Raw genomic sequence first — 20,948 nt, forward strand, 5'->3', positions numbered from 1 at the left:
CATCGGAACCAAATGATACCGACCGACCACGATCGATTCTTTGGGCGGTTGGAAACCGTAGCTATCGAGACTCGAGGTTGCAGGAAATTAGTAAGCAACGTGCGGCCGGGCCCCGGGGGATTGGTTACGAACTTCTATACCATCACTACTTGCGTCATCTAATTGGAAAGAAAAAATTTAATTACAAGCTACACACTAATATATATTAATTTAATATGATTAATTAAAAAATAAATTTTATTAAAAATAATATTAATTTAAATTTTAAATATAAATAAATCAATATTAATATATAAATTAATACGAGACTTTATTTATATGGAACAAAACTCGTCTAAAAATCAGCTTGACATTAGTGGGATGCATGCAATAACTAGTTTATTGATCTGTAGCTTTCATGGCCATAAACTGACCTAGTAATTTTGGACCACCTATATTCTATAATATAATTCATAATATATAATACAAGAAAAACGCAATCAATAATGGGAAAACTATGTTATTGTCTCCTAGCGGTTGGCTAAATTGTGACTCGATCTTATTGTCATTATTTCGTGACCACGACACTCTTGGGTACTCTGTACATTGGCCTGAAACTGAAACATCACCTGGATGGTCTAAAATTAATATATTCTATAATGATGGCTAAATATTTTGACTAAACGGCCCTTATATGTATACATACGGCATGGTCATGGAAAATGTTATATCAATCAAGATTCACATGAAAGATCGATTTTTTTTTTAATAATTAAGAAAGTAATTATTAATAAATTTTTATTTTTTTAAATATATAAACAATAATTAAAAAAATTAAAAAATTACATTTATCGGCATACAATACCGGCCACCGTTCTGCATCCCCTCATAATGTCGGTAGGGTCATTACAGCTTTTTCACAATCGTAATACTATATACAATCGTAAAATTACAGACGCCGCATAATCACTTTGAAAAAGAGTAAAATCTATTATTAAAAAGTTAATTTTTTTTCATGTAGATATTATATTAATTCATTTTTTTCAAAACGACTGCATGCCAATTGCACAATCACGATTGTAAATATCATTTCTTTACAATAAATTAACTGATGAAACGTACACGTGGATATATGGTCTATTAATTTGCAATAAAGAAACTCTACTCACAACCGACTGGGAAAACCCCCGCGGCATCGAGTCTAATTAGGCAATTTAGAAACAACGCCGTTTCTATCCCACGAAGTCCCTACGTCTTCTACACAGCCTTTCTTTGTCTCAACGTCTGCAATCTTTCCATTTCCAACATTTAAACAAAAATGCTCTTCAAGTACAAAGGTTCCTTGTCTTCCCCAAGCTCAGGTTTTATATTGATCTTATGGGGGGGTGCATGGTGGACGATCAGGCAACTTCTGGACCCAGTGTTGCATTTATTTTGTACCTTCCCACAGACTGCTTCCATGATATTTATTAGCAGAGCTCAAGATAAGTATGCACCATAGATTGTTTGTAGAAGAAGAGATCTTGAAATTTAATGAGAGAGACTATTGTGTTTGGATGCAGAGAAAATGAAAGACATTCATGGAGAAATGTCCCAAAAGCTGTGCTTTTTCTCCTACTCACGAGCTCTGATTTTTCTCCTACCCAGATGACCACATAACCTTTGCTTTTTCTCCTACCCACGAAGACGAGTCACGACCACAGATCTGTCTTCTTTCTTCATCTCGTGTTGTTTTTGTCCTCTTTTCTTTTTCTTTTTTCTTCAGTTGGATTTAGATGGAGAATATAACGACAAGCGAACTGGTAAAATTTGGGGTTGGCACTCTACTCTTATGCCACCATGCATCACCATTGCTGCCCCAATAATTGGAGAAAAAGTAAGAGCTTTGGGGCAGCCTCAGGAATATATGCTCTCTGCCATGCACAAACAAGAAGCTCAAAGAGAGCTTGAACAGATGGAAGGTGAAACTGTAGAAGTTTCTGGGGAGAGATTTTTGACAGATGAAAGTGCAAAAGGTGAAAATGTAAAATATTTTTTTACTTTTTCTGACAGATGCTAACGTGATAGTCAGCCGGTTACCCTAAGGTTACAAACGCCGGTTATCCGTAACAATTTTGTTTACAATATATACGAGCATCCCATCGGTTTTATATCTTCGTTCTTCTAATTTAACTTAAACATTCATTTCTTCAAATTTATTTTTAAAATTTATTTATTTTTTAAAAATTTCCTACATTTCATTCTCCATCTCTATTTCTATTCTTTTAAAAAATACTTCTCTATTCTTTTTTATTACTTTTTTCTCTTACATTTACAATTTTAACTATTAACTCTTTTGTCTTATTATCTTTTCTTTTTAAATATCACTTTTTACTAAATATTTATTGGAGATTTTAACTATCCATTATAATATTTTTTTTAAATTAAAATTCGCATTATAAAAATAAATTTTTTTTATTAATTAGTGCATTTTCTAACGTGATGACAAATTTAATTAGAAGAGTACTCAATATCTCTAATATAAAACTGAAAGTCACGTATTGATGAAAAATCTCCTACAAACAGAGGCACCATTCATCAAAACGCAAGTCAAATCTCATTTCATTTCACAGCAACCAAACGAGTTACTCAAGAAAATATGACACCAAATTGCAGCACATTTTCACAGCAACCAAACGGGTTGGTCAGGAAAAAATCAAAGGAAACCTTCAGTCTATTTTCACAGCAACCAAACAGGTAACTCAGGAAAAAAAAAATTCAAATCGAACAGAAATTTTCACAACAACCAAACGGATAACTCAGGAAAATAGCCACAAGAAAACCTTAAAAATTTTCACACCAACCAAACATCAGTTCCAAAGCATTAGATGTTTCATCATCAAGAAACACGCAAGAAATTAACAAAAGTGAGAAAATGAGAAATATGTACCGATTTCTTAGCAGCCAAGCACATCATAAATAAATTTTTAAAAACTTTAAAACAGATCCCAAATGCCCTTCAAACGGTAATCAACATAAAAAAGAAAGAGGATTCGCACTGAGAGAGAGTCGGTCAGCAGGAAAGGCGATTATTGAAATACCAACCGTCGAGAGGGATGAATGCGAGACAGGCAAGAGGGAACAAGATTTAAAGATATACAGTAGGTCTTCAAAGGTGGAAAATTTTTGTTCACTCTGTAAACCTCAACCGCATTATAGAAAATCGGATGGAGTAAAGATTTTATCAAAAATCCTAAAAACTACCTTAAAATATAAGAAAAATCAACAGATGCAGAACCGGTTGGAATGCTCTAATATGTGAACGTACGTAAATATATTTAATTAAAGAAATAGTAGTTGTAATGGAGTGTATAAATATTATATAATATTTTTAAAAAATAAATAAATATAATAAAAAATTAATTTTTAATTTTTAAATAACTGTAGAATACTTACGTATATGCATGACTTTTACTCGAATAATTAAGATTCGTGGCTGTCATGACAGGATGATCTGCTGGCTCATCTGGGTTGCGGTCTAGGCAGCGAATTTTAACTTGGATTCCTTTTAACTTTCCACGTGGGCGGCTGTCTGGCACCAACTTTTCTTTTTATTTTAACTTTCTACCTAAATCATAAATTAAAGTTAGAATAAAGTTAGGGATCCGCAGTAGCTCCCAGTTTTTCTTCTTCTTCTTTTTCTTTTAATCAAAAGTTATTTAATATTACTGTAAATTTTTTATTTTTTTAAATATTTAAAAGTATTAAAAAATAATTTAAAAAAAAAAAAAAAAGAATAAACCTAACGGGGAGCACCAATAGAGGATCAAGTTATTTCCTTATCATGATCATTACGATCATTTCATCGATCCGAAGCTGTCAATAAGAGCATGCATGCAACATCAATTAGTAATCAAATAGGCATGTTTCGAAGAGGATTTTAATGATTTATATATATATTATGAGCAACACTGTAACATTAATTAATACGTACAATTATATTAATGTTCATAATCATGTGATCAGGACTATATATAGCAGTAGTACTAGGTACTGATCATGATCATGATATATATATAGATTTCGTCATATAATTAATATTTAAACTTGAACAGTACTAGCTTTACGTGCTCTTTAACTTTTGTACTATCATTTTCATTTTAGTTTTGTTTTATTCAGGAAGCTAGCTGTGCAGCATGCAGTTTTTATTATTGAACCCGGGCCCCAAGAACGCAAAACTCCATGCAGAAATCTCAATCGAACCAGGGCCAGGGTAACATGAATCGATGGGTGTTTTAATTTACTTGTTTCCGTCACCGCGTGCGTCACAGTGCGTATATTATTAATTATATGTTAGTTCAACCGTCCAACCTAGACGCATCAATTCATTACATGCACGAAACTTGGGACCTTTTTTTGGGTGGCTCTAATCTAGCTCGCAGATCGCTCTAATCTTTTTCCGGATAAGGCAGGAGATCAAACTAGATAGCCGCGAGCACGTATTTACATATATATGCAGAAGCTAGAAAAAGAAAAAAGTTAAGTAATTTGGATGCTATATATATATTATCATTATTTTGCAATCTAATTACTTCAAGGAATTCGGTTAAAATGACGGCCTGCTTGGCTCTATCATATTATATAAGCCCTATGCATCATCCCCCGAGTGCTTATAGTTTCTACTCCTCAAATATTCGGAAATTGTTGAAACTTGCATGTACGTGTCTACTACTCCATTTTTAATGTCTAAAAATTGCTAAATCCATTTGTTTTTGTGTACAAGTCGGCTAAATGCAGTGCTGGAATTCGGTCCGGACGATATTTGTTCGGCCCAATCTGAACCCATCATCTCAGATATATACTAATGGATAGCCCATGCAATGGTAGCCCTACGAATTGTGGGGCTAAAAGTTTCGGTTCCGTTCCTCATACCCAATTCTTAGCTAAATTATAGACAAAAAATATGTAAAAGGAAGAACAGGTAACTACATCCGATTCCATATAATAACTTTTTATTTTTTATTTATTATTATTTTTGTTTCTAAGCAAGTAGTTTCATTGATAAAAACTAAAGATTACATGAGATAAGATTTAATGGGGGTGGGAGTTCCCAACAAACATTCCAAAACAAAAAAAATGCAATACTAGTAAAAATAAAAATTGGTATCTGGAGTCAAAATTGGCTCCCACCCATTTTTCACTAAGGAGAAAGTTGCTTAAAGCAGTTTTGAATAGTCTGTTTATCAGACTATTAAACTGCGACTTTTAGTCGCAGTGAGGCAATATGTGCTGCAGCTTGTTTGTCTGGACTGGTTGTAGGGAACTTTCACGCCTACTTCATCTTGACCATCGATTAGAGAAAGCGGGAACATAGCAATTGGAAGGTGGGCCGATACACTGGAAAAGAACCATTACTATTGGATCACGTGCCACATTAGGAGTGAAAACTAGTGGTCGGATCTGAGTGGTCCGAGGCTGCTAATCTTAGTGAAGTCGCGCGTGACGTTGGCAGAGGCTTGCTGGTGCAGAGGCGCGTGAAGTCCACGTGCTGTATAAGGCACCCGTGAGACTCATGTGCCACTCTTTTGGGAAGATTTATTCCACTGTCTGACAGATCAACGACTGTAGATTCTGTTGGCATGGCACGTGGTGGTCGGATGGGTCCGATAGGCAGTACTGATCGACACTTCTTTGTGTTATGGATGGAAAAATATGAAAAAAATTAGAAAATAAAACTATACACTACGTTGGCCGACGTTTGACAGGAAGAGGGAGGGTGGAGTTGAACGTCCAATCCCCCTCTAGGCGAAGACAAGAAAGGGTTCTTAATGTCGGCGGTATTTGGGAAAAAGGTACCGGAGAGAAAAAGATGCCCTTAATAACTTTTTAGTTTAGGATGTGTAGAATAGCTCCCAAAAATTTTCTTTTATTTATTTTTATTCTAAACTTATATTTTAATAGAATATAAAGAAATAATATAATAGGAAGTGAGAGAAAAAAATAATAAAAAAAGAATAGAGAAAGATTATTTTAATAAAATAGAGAAATAATAAAGAATGAGATGTATGAGATTTTTAAAAAATAAGTAAAATTATAAAAAACATAATTTTTAACTAAATTTTATATTATATTACAAGAAATCGGATGACAATGCTCTTATGCCGGATAAATGGGGCATACAATTTTGGGTGGGCTCTTGTTTTTGTGTGGTAAAAGTGGCATGTTAGAAGTCCAAATTGAAACCACAACCCCCCACCAAATAAAAAAGAAAAAGAAAAATGCGCTGGTTGTCTCTGTATTGTATTACAAACATTAAAAATTAATATATATTAGTTTTCATATTTTTGTATCTTTCGAACGCCATTTTATTTTAAAAATATATTCGTCTCTACAGTTTTTAATTTACACTTTAAACTATGATCAGGTTTTATAAATAAAAGTTGATATCAATAAAAAGTGAAATACATGACACAATCTTAATGACAAAGTCTTGACCGAGGATGTAAATTACTAAAATACAGAAGTTTAAAGTATAAATTATGGACTTCCATAATTTAGAATATAAAATAATAGTAGTTATTAATGTCCAATTAATATTATAGAATTTATTATAATTATATAGAAATTAATATTTTTCCATGTTAGCAGATTCAGAAGGATTTTGATAATAAATTATAATAATGTATTAGCTGTTGCAAATAAATTTGTTTCCTTAAAAAAGAAGAACAATACAGATTCCAGATCAATACTTTGGAAACCTGCAACTTATGTTAAACCCAACCACACTTTAGTTCCAGACAACCACAGACAACAACAGTTCATCTCTGTCTCGCCTGATATTATTTTATTTTGGCCTCTGAACATTATTGCATTCCCTTCAGGGGGTGGATCTGCTTCACACAGAGCAAGTCCACTTCAATCCCTTCAGAAACTGATCGAAAATCTGCATCCTTTTCGTCTCTCGGCGTGAGGATCAGATACAGGAATTATAACTTTTCTAAATTGCCCACAAAAAAAAAAATGCAGAGTAGGGGATCGAGTACCCGGCTTTCGGGTATGACTTATCGGTCTCGAATCCCGACTCTCTTGCTCTTCATGTTTGCTACCTTCTCTACCATATATGTCGCTGGCCGGTTAGCTCTCTTCAAAATTGCCTTTTTTTTTTTTTTTGAGCCAGTTTCAAACGAATTTATGCTTTTCTTTTATTTTTCCTGGGGTGATGTATAGGCTATGGCAGGATGCGGAAAGCCGGGTATATTTGATTAAAGAACTTGATAGGATAACTGGGCTGGTGGGTATTCCTTCTTATGCTTGAATTTATGTTCTTTGTGATTTTTTTGCCTCCTTTTTTCTGGGGTGGGGGGGCTTGTTATTCGGGTATTTTTTTTAAAAAAAATTTCGAAACAAAACGATCCTGTGCCATGTGTACGTTTGGTATGGGGTAATACCAATTTTGGCTCTAATGCAATGCTAGCATATTTGACACTATTCTCGAGTTAAAACGATTTTTAAAATTTGTTGGCTTGCTAATGGCATGGTGAAATAAATATTGTTTTTTAGTTCCAAGTCTAGAATAGTGATGGTTAGTACATCAGTGTGGGATAATTCAAACTTGGAATTTGTTGCATCATTCAGTCTTCGAGAATAATGCTGGTTGGATAATTCTTACCATGTTAAGTAACCTGATCTGGGAGGGTTAATGACATAATCAGGTTCTCCCATATTTAACATTTTCAGTTAATATCTGGTCTATTGGTCACAATGAGGCTTCTGGACGATTAAAGTGTTCATGGTAGGTTATGTCACTCCTGATTTGAAACATGAAAGTGTTCATGGTAGGTTGTCACTCTGATTTGAAACATGTATATCTGACACATATACCTGCACCTATAATTGAAGCACTTGGAAATAATTAAGCTAACCCGTGGTTTTATGTATACTTTAGGGGCAATCTGCTATATCAGTCGATGATACATTGAAAATTATAGCCTGCAGGTTAGCTGGTATTCATATTCAACTTGGTTTGATTTATTGTTTCCACATATACTTTAGGTTTATTAGCTGTCATTTTGTTTAATCAGAATTTCCATCGTTATTTAAGTCTCATGGGTCTGATTTGGGAAGCTTTTCTTGTCAGGGAACAGCATAAGAAGCTTTCAGCCCTTCAGATGGAGTTGGCTGCAGCTAGACAGGAGGGTTTTAGTTCGAAGCGTTCAACAGAAATTGATGGGACTAGTTCTAAAAAAAGGCCTTTAGCTGTGGTAGGAATACTCACAAGTTTTGGCCGTAAAGGCAATAGAGATGCCATCCGCAAGGCATGGATGGGAACTGGTACATTATTTTCGTTTCTACAGTTCTCCAGGTTTTATATCTTGGTGTAAGAATACCTTTTCTGCTTATCCCAGATATATTTAAAATCGCCTGATCTTATTATAGAAGGCAGTTGCCAACGCATCCAAACTCGAAAACACAAAAACCAGGGATAAATATCAATGCATAATGTTGACAGGATAAATGTAGCTTGCCTTTTCTCGCTTGTAAAAAATGACAGGATAAATGTAGAATCAGAAATCTAAATACACAGGATGGCTATGCAGAATTAGGTATAATTGCATATGCATTTGAAGTTGTAACCAATAGGGTTTTGTATAACAATGCTGTTTTGTTTGAGAGTTTGGCATAGCCATTGCTTTGTGTACTAGTGACTCTATCTGGAAGGACAAATCTGAAAGTGCACTACCAAACAACTTCAGTCAGAGTTGGGGTAGTCATTTAAGCCTGATCTACAAACACGAGCCAAAAGAAGTTCATGTTATTAATTACATAATAGACCAGTTATCGTTTCTGAAACTAATAGATGCCTAATAGGAGCCTAGGAGGGAATGCCAAGGTGATTAAATTAGGTGTAGCTAGCCAAATAATGAAGTGGACCTGATCAGCTGTTACCACCCAAGAAACTTCCAAGCCACCTCTGCACTTATACTCTAAAGGTTACAACTGGAACTTCTTGGAATTATTATAAAGCCTGGTTTAGACTAGTAAGGAACCAATGTGGGAGTTTTCACTTAATGCACCTTTTTGTTTTTTGTTATTTTTTGTATGTTTATTAGATAATGAAACTTTATCGTACTCTCATACTTTACACACCTAATGTATTAACAGGTTGTTACAATTTTCTCCACTCAAATCCCTTGCGTCCTCATTGGGGCAACTTCACAATGAGTGCTTCAACAACATGCTATTAGTAGGTCTGTTTTGATACCAGTTATAATGACCCAAGGAAAGCCCAAGATATATCTTGGCTTATACTGTAAAGAATTAGTCTAGGTTATTATTGGGGCTTCTTATAATCGTTATAAAGTTTAGTGTCATATCCACTTATTTAGGAACCAATGTAGAACTTGGCACTCAATGCACCTCTATCGAGCTCATTCTCCCTATCGTACTTCACCTATTCAATGTGGGGTTTGCGGCTCGTTACGTCGGCAAACGTGTGCGATTGATGTAGTTGTTTACTAGAGTTAGACATGTGCTTTTGTAGCATACAAGGTTGTAAATATCATGTGCCATAATCATACCCTTCATTGGCCTTGGCTGTCCATCTTATTACAGGCTAGAGAGTTATGGATGACTCTTTTTTTTTTTTTGATAAGTAAGAGAAAAATATTATTAATCAGAAAAAAGGTACAACTCGTGTATATAGGAAGTATACATAACACCTAGGGACGTTCTATGTGCGAGAAAAATATTATTAATCAGAAAAAAGGTACAACCTGTGTATATAGGAAGTATACATAACACCTAGGGATGTTTTGTGTGCGATGAATTAAAGATAGGAACTCATGAACATTGTCCCCGTTTAGTACAATAGCGGAAAACCAAAGCAATAAAGTGTGTAGGAAAAAGTTCTTCCAACTCTGCCACAGACAGTTCCTTGTCTTCAAAGCAGCACGCATTTCTTTCCAACCAAATACACCACATGACACACAGCGGGATCATCTTCCATACTGTTGCCACTTGATGACATCCTTGCATCTTCCTCCAACAACCCAACAAATCTACCACTTTTGAGGGCATAACCCACGCGACATCAACCCTTTGGAAAATCTCATCCCACAACTCCCTTGTAACCTCACAGTGTAGTAGGAGATGATCAACAGATTCTCCATTCTTTTTACACAAATAACACCAATCCATCACTACACACCCCCTCTTCCTCAGGTTATCCGTGGTCAAGATCTTCCCGAGGGCTGCATTCCATACAAAAAAGGCTATTTTAGAAGACACATGAGCCTTCCAAATGCTCTTCCAAGGAAAGGAAGAGTGGTCTTGTGATGATAAGAGTTTATAATACGCCTTTACTATTAATTTCTTCTGATTATTAGCCCTCCACTTCAAGCAGTCACACTGTGCCATAGGAGTCCCCATGGAGTATAGTAAGCTAAGGAAATCTGAAACCATAGGTAATTCCCAATCATGGAAGTCCCTGATAAAAAGAACATTCCACTGATGAGCACCATGAAAAAATAACCACACATCTGCCACTAAAGCCTCCCTATTAGAAAAGAGTAGGATAAACTCTTTCCAATGCCTAGTCTCCACACCAAACATCCCGCCAGAAGCTGATACGATTACCATCTCCAACTACAAAGCGAACATGTCTCTCAAAACAAGACCACTCACTCCTTATAAATTTCCATAAACCCACGCCATACCCCCCCTCACTTCGTTGGAGCACCAACCACCCCAAGCAGTTCCATATCTTGCATCAATAATTTCTTTCCACAAAGACCCCCCCTCCGAGTGATATCTCCATAACCACTTTCCCAATAGGGCTTTATTAGAAGTTCTCAAGTGGCACACTACCAACCCCCCTTGTGTAATTGGAGCACAGACTGTCTTCCAACTAACTAGATGAAATTTCTTCTCCTCCCCCAAGGCCCCCCATAAGAAGGTCCTTATGATTTTCTCAATCATGTTTCCCACCCCTGCCGGTAAAGGAAACAAAGATAAGAAATATGTAGGAAGATTTGAAAGGGTACTCTTAATAAGAGTAAGACGGCCCCCTTTTGATAAATAAACTCGTTTCCAACCAGCCAACCTTTTCTCTATCTTCTCCATCACCTCATCCCATATTGTTCTAGCCTTAAAAGTTGCACCCAATGGAAGTCCCAGATATTTCAAAGGCAAAGAGGACACCTGACAGTCCATAAGCTTGCTAGACTGAGTATATTTGATACCACACCCATCGGAACCATCTCAGACTTGCCAAGGTTCACCTTGAGTCCCGACACTGCTTCAAAGCAAAGTAACAGTGCACGTAGAGTTTGGATCTGGTTGTTATCTGCTTCACAGAAAAGTAAGGTATCGTTTGCAAATAAAATATAAGAGATAGTAATTGAGCCACTAGAACCATTACCCACTTGACAACCAAATAAGATACCTCCACCAACTGCGGCCTGCACCATCCGGCTAAGAGCCTCTATGACTATAACAAACAAAAGGGGGGATAGGGGGTCTCCTTGTCGCAAACCCCGAGAACTATCAAAAAATCCAGCAGGTGTACCATTAACTAAAGCTGAGAACCGAGCAGTCGAAATGCAATGACTCATCTAGGCGATCCACCTATCACCAAAACCACACCTCCTGAGCAGGTATAAGAGGAATTCCCAACTCACATGATCATACGCCTTGTCCATGTCAAGCTTGCATAAGATGCTTGAGCCTCCCTCCCTTAATCTATGGTCCAGGCATTCATTTGCAATGAGCACCAAGTCAAGAATTTATCTTCCACGAATAAATGCGTTCTGGGGCTTGGAAATAATATGTTCCAACGATTTAATATAATTTGTATAAAATGTATAAAATGTCTTCATCAGTATGGATTCTAGCAGTGGAATACTGAATATATTTAGTGTTATTCTTAACAATTTAATATAATTTGTACACCTGTGCTGACCACTAAAATTTTTAGAAGGTGGATAAATTTATAGGAAGTGTCTGAGTAAAATCTGTGGTTTTGCACGCACCCGTGGGTTGCCCAAGTGGTAAGGGTGAACTTGTGTGCATGAGCCCCATGCCACAGGTTCAATTCCCCCTAGAATCAAACTGTGATTTAAGTGGGAGGCCATGGCGGTGGGTTGCTGTGCTAGTCTTCCCGGGGGTTTAGGTTCCATGGTTGAGTCCTAAGGGCTTTGCCGTGGGGTCGTTTCCCCCTTTTAAAAAAAAAAAAAAAAAAAAAAAAAAAAAAGACTATGGTGTTGCAAATTTAGAAGCAGAAAGATCAGATGATTGCATACAGAAAATGTGATTGCTCAGTAGACATTGCATACATCAGTACTGTATTTATATTTTCTCTACTTTCATTGTAAACATGTAATTATTTAGTTCACTTCATGAGATTTTCAATTCCAGTAACTAATGGTATACTGACTAATAGGATTCGTCAGCCTCTGTAGCTCTGTAGCTTGCATGCATAATTTTTTATGTTCAGGTTAGACTATATATGTGAAAAGGAACGAAACTAGGAGAGAGACCCTGGAGGGCCGTCCCAAATAAATATCTGGGAAAAATTATAGGCGGTTTTTGCCCATTTTGCCATCATTTTCTTTGAAGAAGATTTGTTGATTTTTTATTATTTTATTAAAGGTGCCCCCCCCCCCCCCCCCCCCCCCCCCCCTCTTTTTTCTTCCCATTTAAGTCTACCTTGGCCTGACTGAGACATTTTTCTTTGCAAAACATTATTTCAAGTTAACACTTACCTTTTTAAAATTTATAGCCTTTGGATCATTGCGAAGTAGTCAAGGTATTGTGGGATGAAATCCTCTCGAGGCTTGGTATCGCATGGGCTATGCCTAGGAGGGTGATCGATTTATTGTCTTGTTGGAGAGGGATAAGGGGCAATCGCCAGATTGCAGCTTTATGTAAGATGGTAACTTTATGTTTAATGTGGTGCACATGGATTGAAAGAAATGGACGCTGTTTTGAGAATAGGGAACACTCTCCAGATGGTTTTAGGGCCTTTTTCTTTCATACTTTATTACTTTGGGCATCTACTATTGTATTGAATGGAACGAGTCTTAATGAATTTTATGCTACCATCCGTAGCACTTAGATTGTAACTAGTCTCTTTCTTGTATACTCCCTGTGTACTCGGGCTTTACCTATTTACATGGATCAATAAAATCTCTTTTACCTATCAAAAAAAAAAAATTATAGCCTTTGGAGGTTTTGAGGTGATTGCTTTATCTTTGCAGGTGCAGAGTTGAAAAGAATGGAAAACGAGAAGGGCATAGTTGTACGATTTGTTGTTGGAAGAAGGTTTTCTTCTTTTGTTATTATTTTCTTTCTACCGATACGGTGCATGCTGAAGAAATATATGGTGGTGGCTAGGGCCTTTTATTCTGATGATACATTGTTTTGCAGTGCAAATCGTGGGGACAGTTTAGACAAGAGCATTGACAGCGAAAATAGACAGCATAATGACTTCATTATTCTTGTATGGCATTAAGTACTTTCCCTAGATTTTAAAATGCCTTATTTTGAATGACTTCATTCTCTCTCATTAATAAATTTATGGGATTCAGTTACCTCGATGCATTTATTTTGCCCATAAAGGTCTTTAGATAAGGTGTTCATCTTTTCTATTATCCAATACTTCATCCTTCGAAGCGGATTAAGCACATTTGTGAGTCAGCTAGCAAATAGTAAATAGAAAATTAGAGTATATGGCCAACAAAAAGCATGATTGAAGGAAACTAGTAAAATCATGGTGACACTAGTTGAAGATCCAAATATGTTCAAATTGATCCAAATATGTTCATATTATATTTGGTGGTGACTTTCATGACTGCTCAACCTCTCTTCTTTGTGCAGAGAAAGAGAGCTGAGAGTAAGTTACAGGTTCCAAGCAGCATAAGCTCATTTACACTATTATTTTTGCCCTTCTTGTGGACAGGATAACCATGTGGAGGCAGCTGAGGAGCTTCCGAAGAAGGCAAAGTTGTTCTTTTCTCATGCTGCAGATAAATGGGATGCTGAGTTTTATGCTAAAGTCAATGATGATGTTTATGTGAATATTGGTTAGTACTATTTTTCATTAGATGGATTAATGGTTAATATAATTTTTCACTGTCATATAGAAAATTGTGGCACTCTATTATTATGGCCTTCTCCAGGACCAAGCATGCACTGACTCAACTCAATAAGCAACTGAGCAAAACCTTTCCTTAATCATTCGAGTTCAGATATACAAATCTAGTTTTCCTACACTGCTCTCACCTGACATATATTTCTTTTATGTCTACCTGCCTTCATGGCTTATCATTTTGGTTTTCTGGACAGATGCCCTAGGTGCTGCGCTTACCGCTCATTTGGACAAGCCTCGTGTTTACATTGGTTGCATGAAATCAGGCGAAGTTTTTTCTGAAGCGTGAGTTTGGTTTCAAATACCAAGGATAATGCTTAGAAACAGGTTGAATAAAAATTTAAAGATCCTCGATGATTTTCTTATACTTGAAATCACGTGAATTTTCAGAAGCCATAGATGGTATGAACCAGACTGGTGGAAATTTGGCGATAAAAAGTCGTAAGTCTTACTGCTACTAATTGCATCTTGAAATTCAAATAGAAGAGGAAACTTTACTACTTCTGATAATCCTGATATTAATGAGCTTTGTAAATGTCAGGTACTTGTTCCAAGGATACAATTTTGTTGAATTTCAGCCTTTATTATTATCTTTTTGTCCAAGAAAATTTCAGTCAATTTGGTTGCTTGCAGATATTGCTAGAACGTAGTTTGCAATGTCATACTTTTTAGCTTGGCTGGCATGCATTGTGCGCCCAAACTTTCACATTTGGACAATCATCTCATCAACGCTAGGGACTAAAATTATGCCAAATGAATGCATAATGAAGTTTGAGGCCACGATATGCAGCGAGGAAAGGAAGTCTTATATTAAAATTAGAAGCACCTAGTGTAACTAGTCTCTCTCTATATAGCTTGTGTACTTTGGCTACACCTATTTACTTGATTCAATATAATTTATTTTACTTGTCAAAAAAATTAAAGCATCTATTTTCTGTTCACTTTTCCTAACTAGATTCTTTGATTTTATTAATCTTGTGACCACGGATAAAAAAAAAAAACTAATAAGCCTTTTCTAAGCACATGATATACAGCTATTCACATAAGAATTTGTAAGTACAAATTGTACAATTGTTTGGCCGCCTTCCCAAATTAGTGATCGTGCTTCATAAAGTCAGCAAATTTAACTATTCACTTTTCCAGCCAAGGTTACCCTTTCCTTATTTCATTTCAAATTTGATTGATGTGAGGGGAGTCATATATCATCGATATCTCTAGACTGACGCCAATGATGGGACATATTATAATAGACAAGAAGACAGTCACTAAAGTAGTAGCATCTTTTACTTTTCACATGTTTGCATCTGAAACTCAAATAAGTTCGTTGCATCCTACAGATACTTTCGCCATGCTTCAGGTGAGTTGTATGTCATATCACGGGCTTTGGCTAAATTTATATTAATAAACAGGTCAGTTCTTTTCTCCATTGGTGCATATATCACCTTTTATGTTAAAAGACTAAAATGAGGTTTTTTGAGTATGCAGATCTATTCTTCGTACCTATGCTCATGATGATGTCAGTGTTGGCTCCTGGTTTCTTGGGCTCGATGTCAAGCATGTCAATGAAGGAAAGTTTTGCTGCTCATCTTGGTCAGCAGGTCTCTCTGTCTCTATCTCTATGTGTGTCTGTGTGTTTAGCCCATGCTTGCAGATATATGTCTAGTGTTGATTGAATAATTTTACTTCCAGACCAAAACTTTGGAAGTTTTACTTCTAGTTCTCACATACAATTTATGACCAGTCTCAGAGGCTCCTGCCTCCAAACAACAGTAGATCCTTAATAAATAAGTGGAAAATAAAATTTCCTACTAATCAATTATTACACTTTCTCCAGGTGATTGCTCATCTGTTATTATTATTATTTTTTTTCCTTCAGGGCCTATATGTGCAGGTGTTTGATTTCTTTCACTTGAAAGATGGTTAAACGAAAATATGACCAGACTGGGATGGATGATTGTTTTGAAGGTGGTGTTATGCATCTCAAATATATATTTAGTCTGCTAGATGTGAGGCTTGACAGATACCTTGACGAGTTTGACAGAAAAGAAGAATCTCTCTTTGAAATTTCTTCTTGCTCACAATTAAAGATTAAAAAGTCTTGGCTAAATCTGGATACAGTCTACAGGCAGGAGCGTTGGTTAGCACAGGTTACTGAGACAGGCAGAACAATACAAAATTTTCTGTGACCTGATACATCATTTTGTCTTCTTGTTTCCTTGTTAGTTGTTTTAGGTTATTCTTTCGTTCAAGGGGGAAGAAAAAGGAAGGAGTGATTGTTTTCCATGTTGGAACATATAACCTCTAGTTTTCATACAAAACTGTTAACTGGATTGTACAATTCAATCCAATAATATCTGTTTCTTGTGCTGACGATCTTTGGATCATTGAATACAATTTGTTGAGGGTGCCTAATTCTTCAGATCGTGAACATGATAATTTTTTCTACGAAGACGGATCCGATATGAGATATCTACTCTTGGCATTATTCTTAATTCAGCCTGCTAGATTGAAGCAGGTGTTTTGAATTGGAGACCTGGGGACTTTCCAAGCTAGCAGTCTGTTTCAAAGGAACTTGGTATGATGGTAGATATTTCTTGTTTCAGAAAAAAGGCTTTTTTATCCACCCAAATAGTTGACTTTCCATCAATAAATAAAAATACAAATATTTTCTGGGCTACTCTCGCCCACGTTTAGATCTCATAACAACACTTGAAGAGCAACCAAACCTCCTCTACTTACCTGGTAGCACCACCGCTTTTCATATGCCATGCTTTGTTGCCCGTCATCACTCTGCCTAGGTAACCTCTGTCGCCAATCATTTTTGTCCCATTGCAGCCACCCCTTACCGTACAAATTTGACTTCTAAATCATTTTCCTCTTACCTCAGCCTCTCTCTCCGGCTTCTAACTAGCACTTCGGTGAGTTTCACTTCACTCAATAGTCAATTCACCATTTTGTGGTGACTACCATTACAAAAGCTCTTACAATGGTTTTGGGTGATGGCGGTCTCTAAATAGTTTCTGTACAAACCCAAGGCCAAAATATTTTTAGCCTTTCACCGAGCATTGGAAGTATTGATTTTCTCTTAAATTTTTTTCTGGAAATTTTTGTTGTGCCCCTCAGGTAACTCTTGGACTAAATTTATTTATATAGATATAATATATACCGCACTATATCTTTCTATCATATGTCAGTGTATCCGTTGTACAAACTTCATTGAATTTATTTATATGATATAGAAATGCACTGAATGGCGCAACCCCATTATACAAATACCATAATGTTATCTACAATCAGAACAAAGCCAGAGTTCAACAAGAAGAAGAAAACACAACAGTTTGCATAACATGAACATCACTCCAATATTCGGCGGTAGGGACATCAACATGTTTCCAGTATTCTCACGAAGAACTGTTAAGGAAATGTGCTAGTGCCTTGTCTGTGTCGTTCTCATACACAACTAAGGTCTCTACTACATTGCTTGATGAAAATCCCATTTCTCGTAGGAGTGTGTAGCCATTGACAAAATCCCGAACCTAGAGAGAGAATAAAAAACAATTTATTAGATAATCTACCAGAAAGGAGGAAGTCCCTGCAGCAGATCACCAAATAAAAGAAATGATACGCAGGTCCACCCTAAGTTGTAGGTACAAGAACTTCTTCCATGAGACAAAGATACTGCAAGCATAAGTGGAAAAGTATTTGGGAGATTTCCTACCTCCAGCTAGAACCCCAGCATGTCATAAAACAATGATCTTTTAATGAATTAACTGGATAGGAAGAATTGAGTTACTTTCAGAAAAATTTGAACCAAGGTGAAACTGCTAGAAAAAGTTTCCGAATGACTGTTAATAAAGAACCTTTCATCTGTTCTTTCTTTGCTTCTCTGTTTTGGAATTCATTAGGCACATCATGACCTTGAACTTAAAGCACAATATATAATGGCCTTCCAAAGACACAAGGTCTAGAGACTATTGCAATGCTTCCCCTGCCCAAAACCATAATCATGGGAAAAATGTCCCATATAAAAACACACATGGACTTCACATCCAATTAGCTGACAGTATCATTTCATCATGAAACCTTTGATCTATACTGCAGCAAGAACTTCAACATAAAGGGAAGAGTCAAAGTAAGTCATGTCATATCCATGCTTTAGAGCCACTTATAATGCATTTCCTGTGGGAATATAAGTTGGTACACGTAATAACCGAGTAATATTGTGGCCACTTCACCCCCAACCCCTCTCCCAATCAAAGAAAGTACTTGTGTATATTACAATAAAAGTCAGTATCAAGCAAAGGCTCCAGACATACCTTGGTTGGATCATCTCCATAATTTGCAACTGCATGTGGAACAGCTTCTCGACTGAGCCCCATAGAAATATATTTGCTCACCACAGGATCTGCAACAGATCCCTGCCATTGACAATATAGCTAATCACAAGCTAGTATAGCATAAAAACAAACCTGGAAAGCATCTATAGAAAGGAGCCTACCGTTGAAGATGTTGATTCTGTAGTTCTAGGTGGAAGGTTTTCCATCCCAAGCCTGCTCCAGTTCTGGCTTTCCTTCTCTGCTTCAGCTAACACTTTTCTCTCAAAATCAAAATCGAATTGGAAATTGCTTCGGGGAATATCTCCTACTTGTGGTGATAATTGAGGCTACAAGATAAGCAAGTAAAAGCTCAGTTGAATTGAGACAGCATATAAAGTAACTCTCGCCTCAATCTTAGATAGGAAGACACAAGTAACCAAGTAAATAAATAATGAATACACTTGCTCAAGTACTTAAAAATTCCAAATATAAGTAAAAATTAAAAATTTATATTCATCAACAGCCGAAGTAAATTGTGCAAACAACACCAAAAATTTTTATAAGCCCCCAATTCATGGTCTCTCATAACTGAATATGGCTAGAACCGATAGCTTGGAAACCCAAAACCGAAGCTTGAGTGAAAAAGAACCAGATAACCCCTATCAAAGGGGAATTCTAAAGTAACTACGAAATAATACAAATTTGCAGAATGACTAAAGAATTTCAACACAAAAAGCGATCACTATCAACCAATGAGCACAAAATACTACAAAATCGACTAAAAGCGAAGAAATTTCGTGTTCACTCAGATAAAAACCAGAATCGACGTACTACTAGAAGAAGAATCTCCAAGTCTTAACAAATACAGATAGTGGTACAGAATTGAGCATTTACAGTGAATAAAAAAAGCCAACAAGATTAACATCACATGGAAATTAAAAAAGAAAAGAAAAGAAAAACTAACGTCTTATGACAGATCTTACCGGAGGAGTGATCCGATATTGCGGTTTAATTATAACCCTAATTCCCAATCCTGCTGCAAAATTCCCAAAGAAGAACAAATAAATATAACTATAGGGCAAAGTAGATGAAGATTTAGGTAAAAAATTAGACTTACAAGAAGAAGAGGAGGAGGAGGTGGTGGTGGTGTGGTGGTGGTAGGGAGAGGGGCGATTTGCCGAAGAAGGGACCACGGTGTGGCCGGTTTGTGGTTGACCGACGCGGGGATAGAGCGAAGGTCCGTACATCGGGTGGGGGGACGGCGCCGCTGATGAAGGTGTCCGGTACATAGGAACTTGTGGGTCGTAAGATGCGCCGGACCTGGTCCTGAAATCGTAGTCCATTTCGATAAAGAGAGACAATAAATTGCCGCAAGGGAAAAAATGTTTTCTTCTTCGAAAGAGAGAGGCTGAGAGCAAAACGCGAAGGAGAGGACTCGAGAGGCAGAAGGAAACGTGTAAGCCAGTCGTGCCGCGTTCATAAATTTTCTTTTATCATTATTATTATTATTATTTCTCCGAGCAAAATCTAATAATCTAGTCAAAATATCTTATAAAATCGTGTAATGCCGGATATAATTATAAGTTGATAAAATTGCGTAGTATTAGGTATAATTATAAATTGTATAATGTTATGCACTCTTCTTAGGATAGAATAAAATATATCATTAAATACTTAATTTTTTATTTAAAAAAAAAGATTGATGCTTAGCACTCTATAATTGTAAATTTGGGCATACAGAATTGCAGAACCGATGAAACTAGTCGTTACTGATGGGAACCGACCAGCTATGTAAGGAACCAGCAGGAACCGGTTAGCGTGCAATGGAAAATGGAAGAAACTGACATTTAACAGTTCGGTCTTGGTTTGAAGTTGGACTGGACCGTTGAACTGGTCGATGATATAAATCTTTTTTTTTAATATACATTCTCAAAATGACATTGTTCCACTTAAGTTTAAGTGAAACTGCGTCATTTTCAGGCTATAGTATACAACACATAATTGAAATAATGCCGTCATTTCATGCAAACGTAAAACAAAAAAAAAAAAAAAAAAAAATTGTGTGAAAAACCAAAATACATCATTTTGAGATGGGTCATCTTCTCTTCCTAGCTTCTTCTTCCCTGCATCAGTTTCTCTATCCTCTCTCTCTTCTTTGCAACACGTTGTTTCTCTACTCTCTCAAGCGAAACTTGCCATTAGGGGAACAAAAAATTGGTCGAGAACCGACAGAGAACCGTTGGAATTGATATGGCTGGTTTTCCTCCTCTCCATCGACCAGTTAAGATCGGTGACTCCTCCCTTGTAAACGACGTCGGTTGGCGTTGGTTTTGTCCGAAAATCGCGCCTCACCCCTAATTGTAAAGGAAAATGATAGTATGACTGTCAAATGTGCACACCAAATATACCCACTCATGTATTTTATTAATGGTTAAAGTAGTGAATATTAGTAAATTTTTATTTGTATTTCATTTTTTCTTAATGGTTAAGGATGTTTAAAAAATATTTAAAACAAAAAACAAAAAAAT

The 20,948-nt window shown here is 36.4% G+C and overlaps 2 protein-coding genes across 3 annotated transcripts; one reads left to right on the forward strand and one right to left on the reverse strand.

Moving 5' to 3' along the window:
* Positions 1-6,687: 6,687 nt before the first annotated feature.
* On the forward strand, positions 6,688-16,523 carry LOC122313189 (hydroxyproline O-galactosyltransferase HPGT1). 2 transcript variants are annotated; one of them, XM_043127964.1, is made up of 12 exons: positions 6,688-7,091; positions 7,186-7,249; positions 7,904-7,953; positions 8,096-8,289; positions 13,215-13,278; positions 13,384-13,456; positions 13,916-14,039; positions 14,302-14,389; positions 14,495-14,545; positions 15,442-15,513; positions 15,590-15,694; positions 15,981-16,523. In XM_043127964.1, the coding sequence occupies exons 1-12, from the start codon at positions 6,979-6,981 to the stop codon at positions 16,015-16,017; spliced, it is 1,035 nt and encodes a 344-aa protein (XP_042983898.1). In that variant the 5' UTR covers positions 6,688-6,978; the 3' UTR covers positions 16,018-16,523. The 2 variants fall into 2 exon arrangements, with proteins under 2 accessions (XP_042983898.1, XP_042983899.1); XM_043127965.1 differs by having other exon boundaries at positions 6,690-7,091; positions 15,590-15,702.
* Positions 16,524-17,310: 787 nt separating this feature from the next.
* LOC122313190 lies at positions 17,311-19,892 on the reverse strand. The gene is made up of 5 exons (XM_043127966.1): positions 19,538-19,892; positions 19,404-19,456; positions 18,603-18,767; positions 18,421-18,522; positions 17,311-17,640 (listed from the first exon to the last, which is right to left on the reverse strand). The coding sequence occupies exons 1-5, from the start codon at positions 19,761-19,763 to the stop codon at positions 17,506-17,508; spliced, it is 681 nt and encodes a 226-aa protein (XP_042983900.1). The 5' UTR covers positions 19,764-19,892; the 3' UTR covers positions 17,311-17,505.
* Positions 19,893-20,948: the final 1,056 nt, after the last annotated feature.

This window comes from Carya illinoinensis, chromosome 6 (genome assembly GCF_018687715.1).
Source record: "Carya illinoinensis cultivar Pawnee chromosome 6, C.illinoinensisPawnee_v1, whole genome shotgun sequence".
In the NCBI taxonomy this organism is placed as follows: domain Eukaryota; kingdom Viridiplantae; phylum Streptophyta; class Magnoliopsida; order Fagales; family Juglandaceae; genus Carya; species Carya illinoinensis.

Bases quoted from the DNA above. Each gene is read 5' to 3' on its own strand.
- LOC122313189 (XM_043127964.1), top strand. From the start codon at position 6,979: ATGCAGAGTAGGGGATCGAGTACCCGGCTTTCGGGTATGACTTATCGG. The intron at 7,954-8,095 runs GTTAGCTGGTAT...TTTTCTTGTCAG, and splicing joins TTGAAAATTATAGCCTGCAG to GGAACAGCATAAGAAGCTTT. The intron at 13,279-13,383 runs GTTTTCTTCTTT...ATTGTTTTGCAG, and splicing joins CGATTTGTTGTTGGAAGAAG to TGCAAATCGTGGGGACAGTT.
- LOC122313190 (XM_043127966.1), bottom strand. From the start codon at position 19,763: ATGGACTACGATTTCAGGACCAGGTCCGGCGCATCTTACGACCCACAA. The intron at 18,768-19,403 runs GTAAGATCTGTC...CTTATCTTGTAG, and splicing joins AATATCGGATCACTCCTCCG to CCTCAATTATCACCACAAGT. The intron at 18,523-18,602 runs GTAGGCTCCTTT...TGTCAATGGCAG, and splicing joins CAGAATCAACATCTTCAACG to GGATCTGTTGCAGATCCTGT.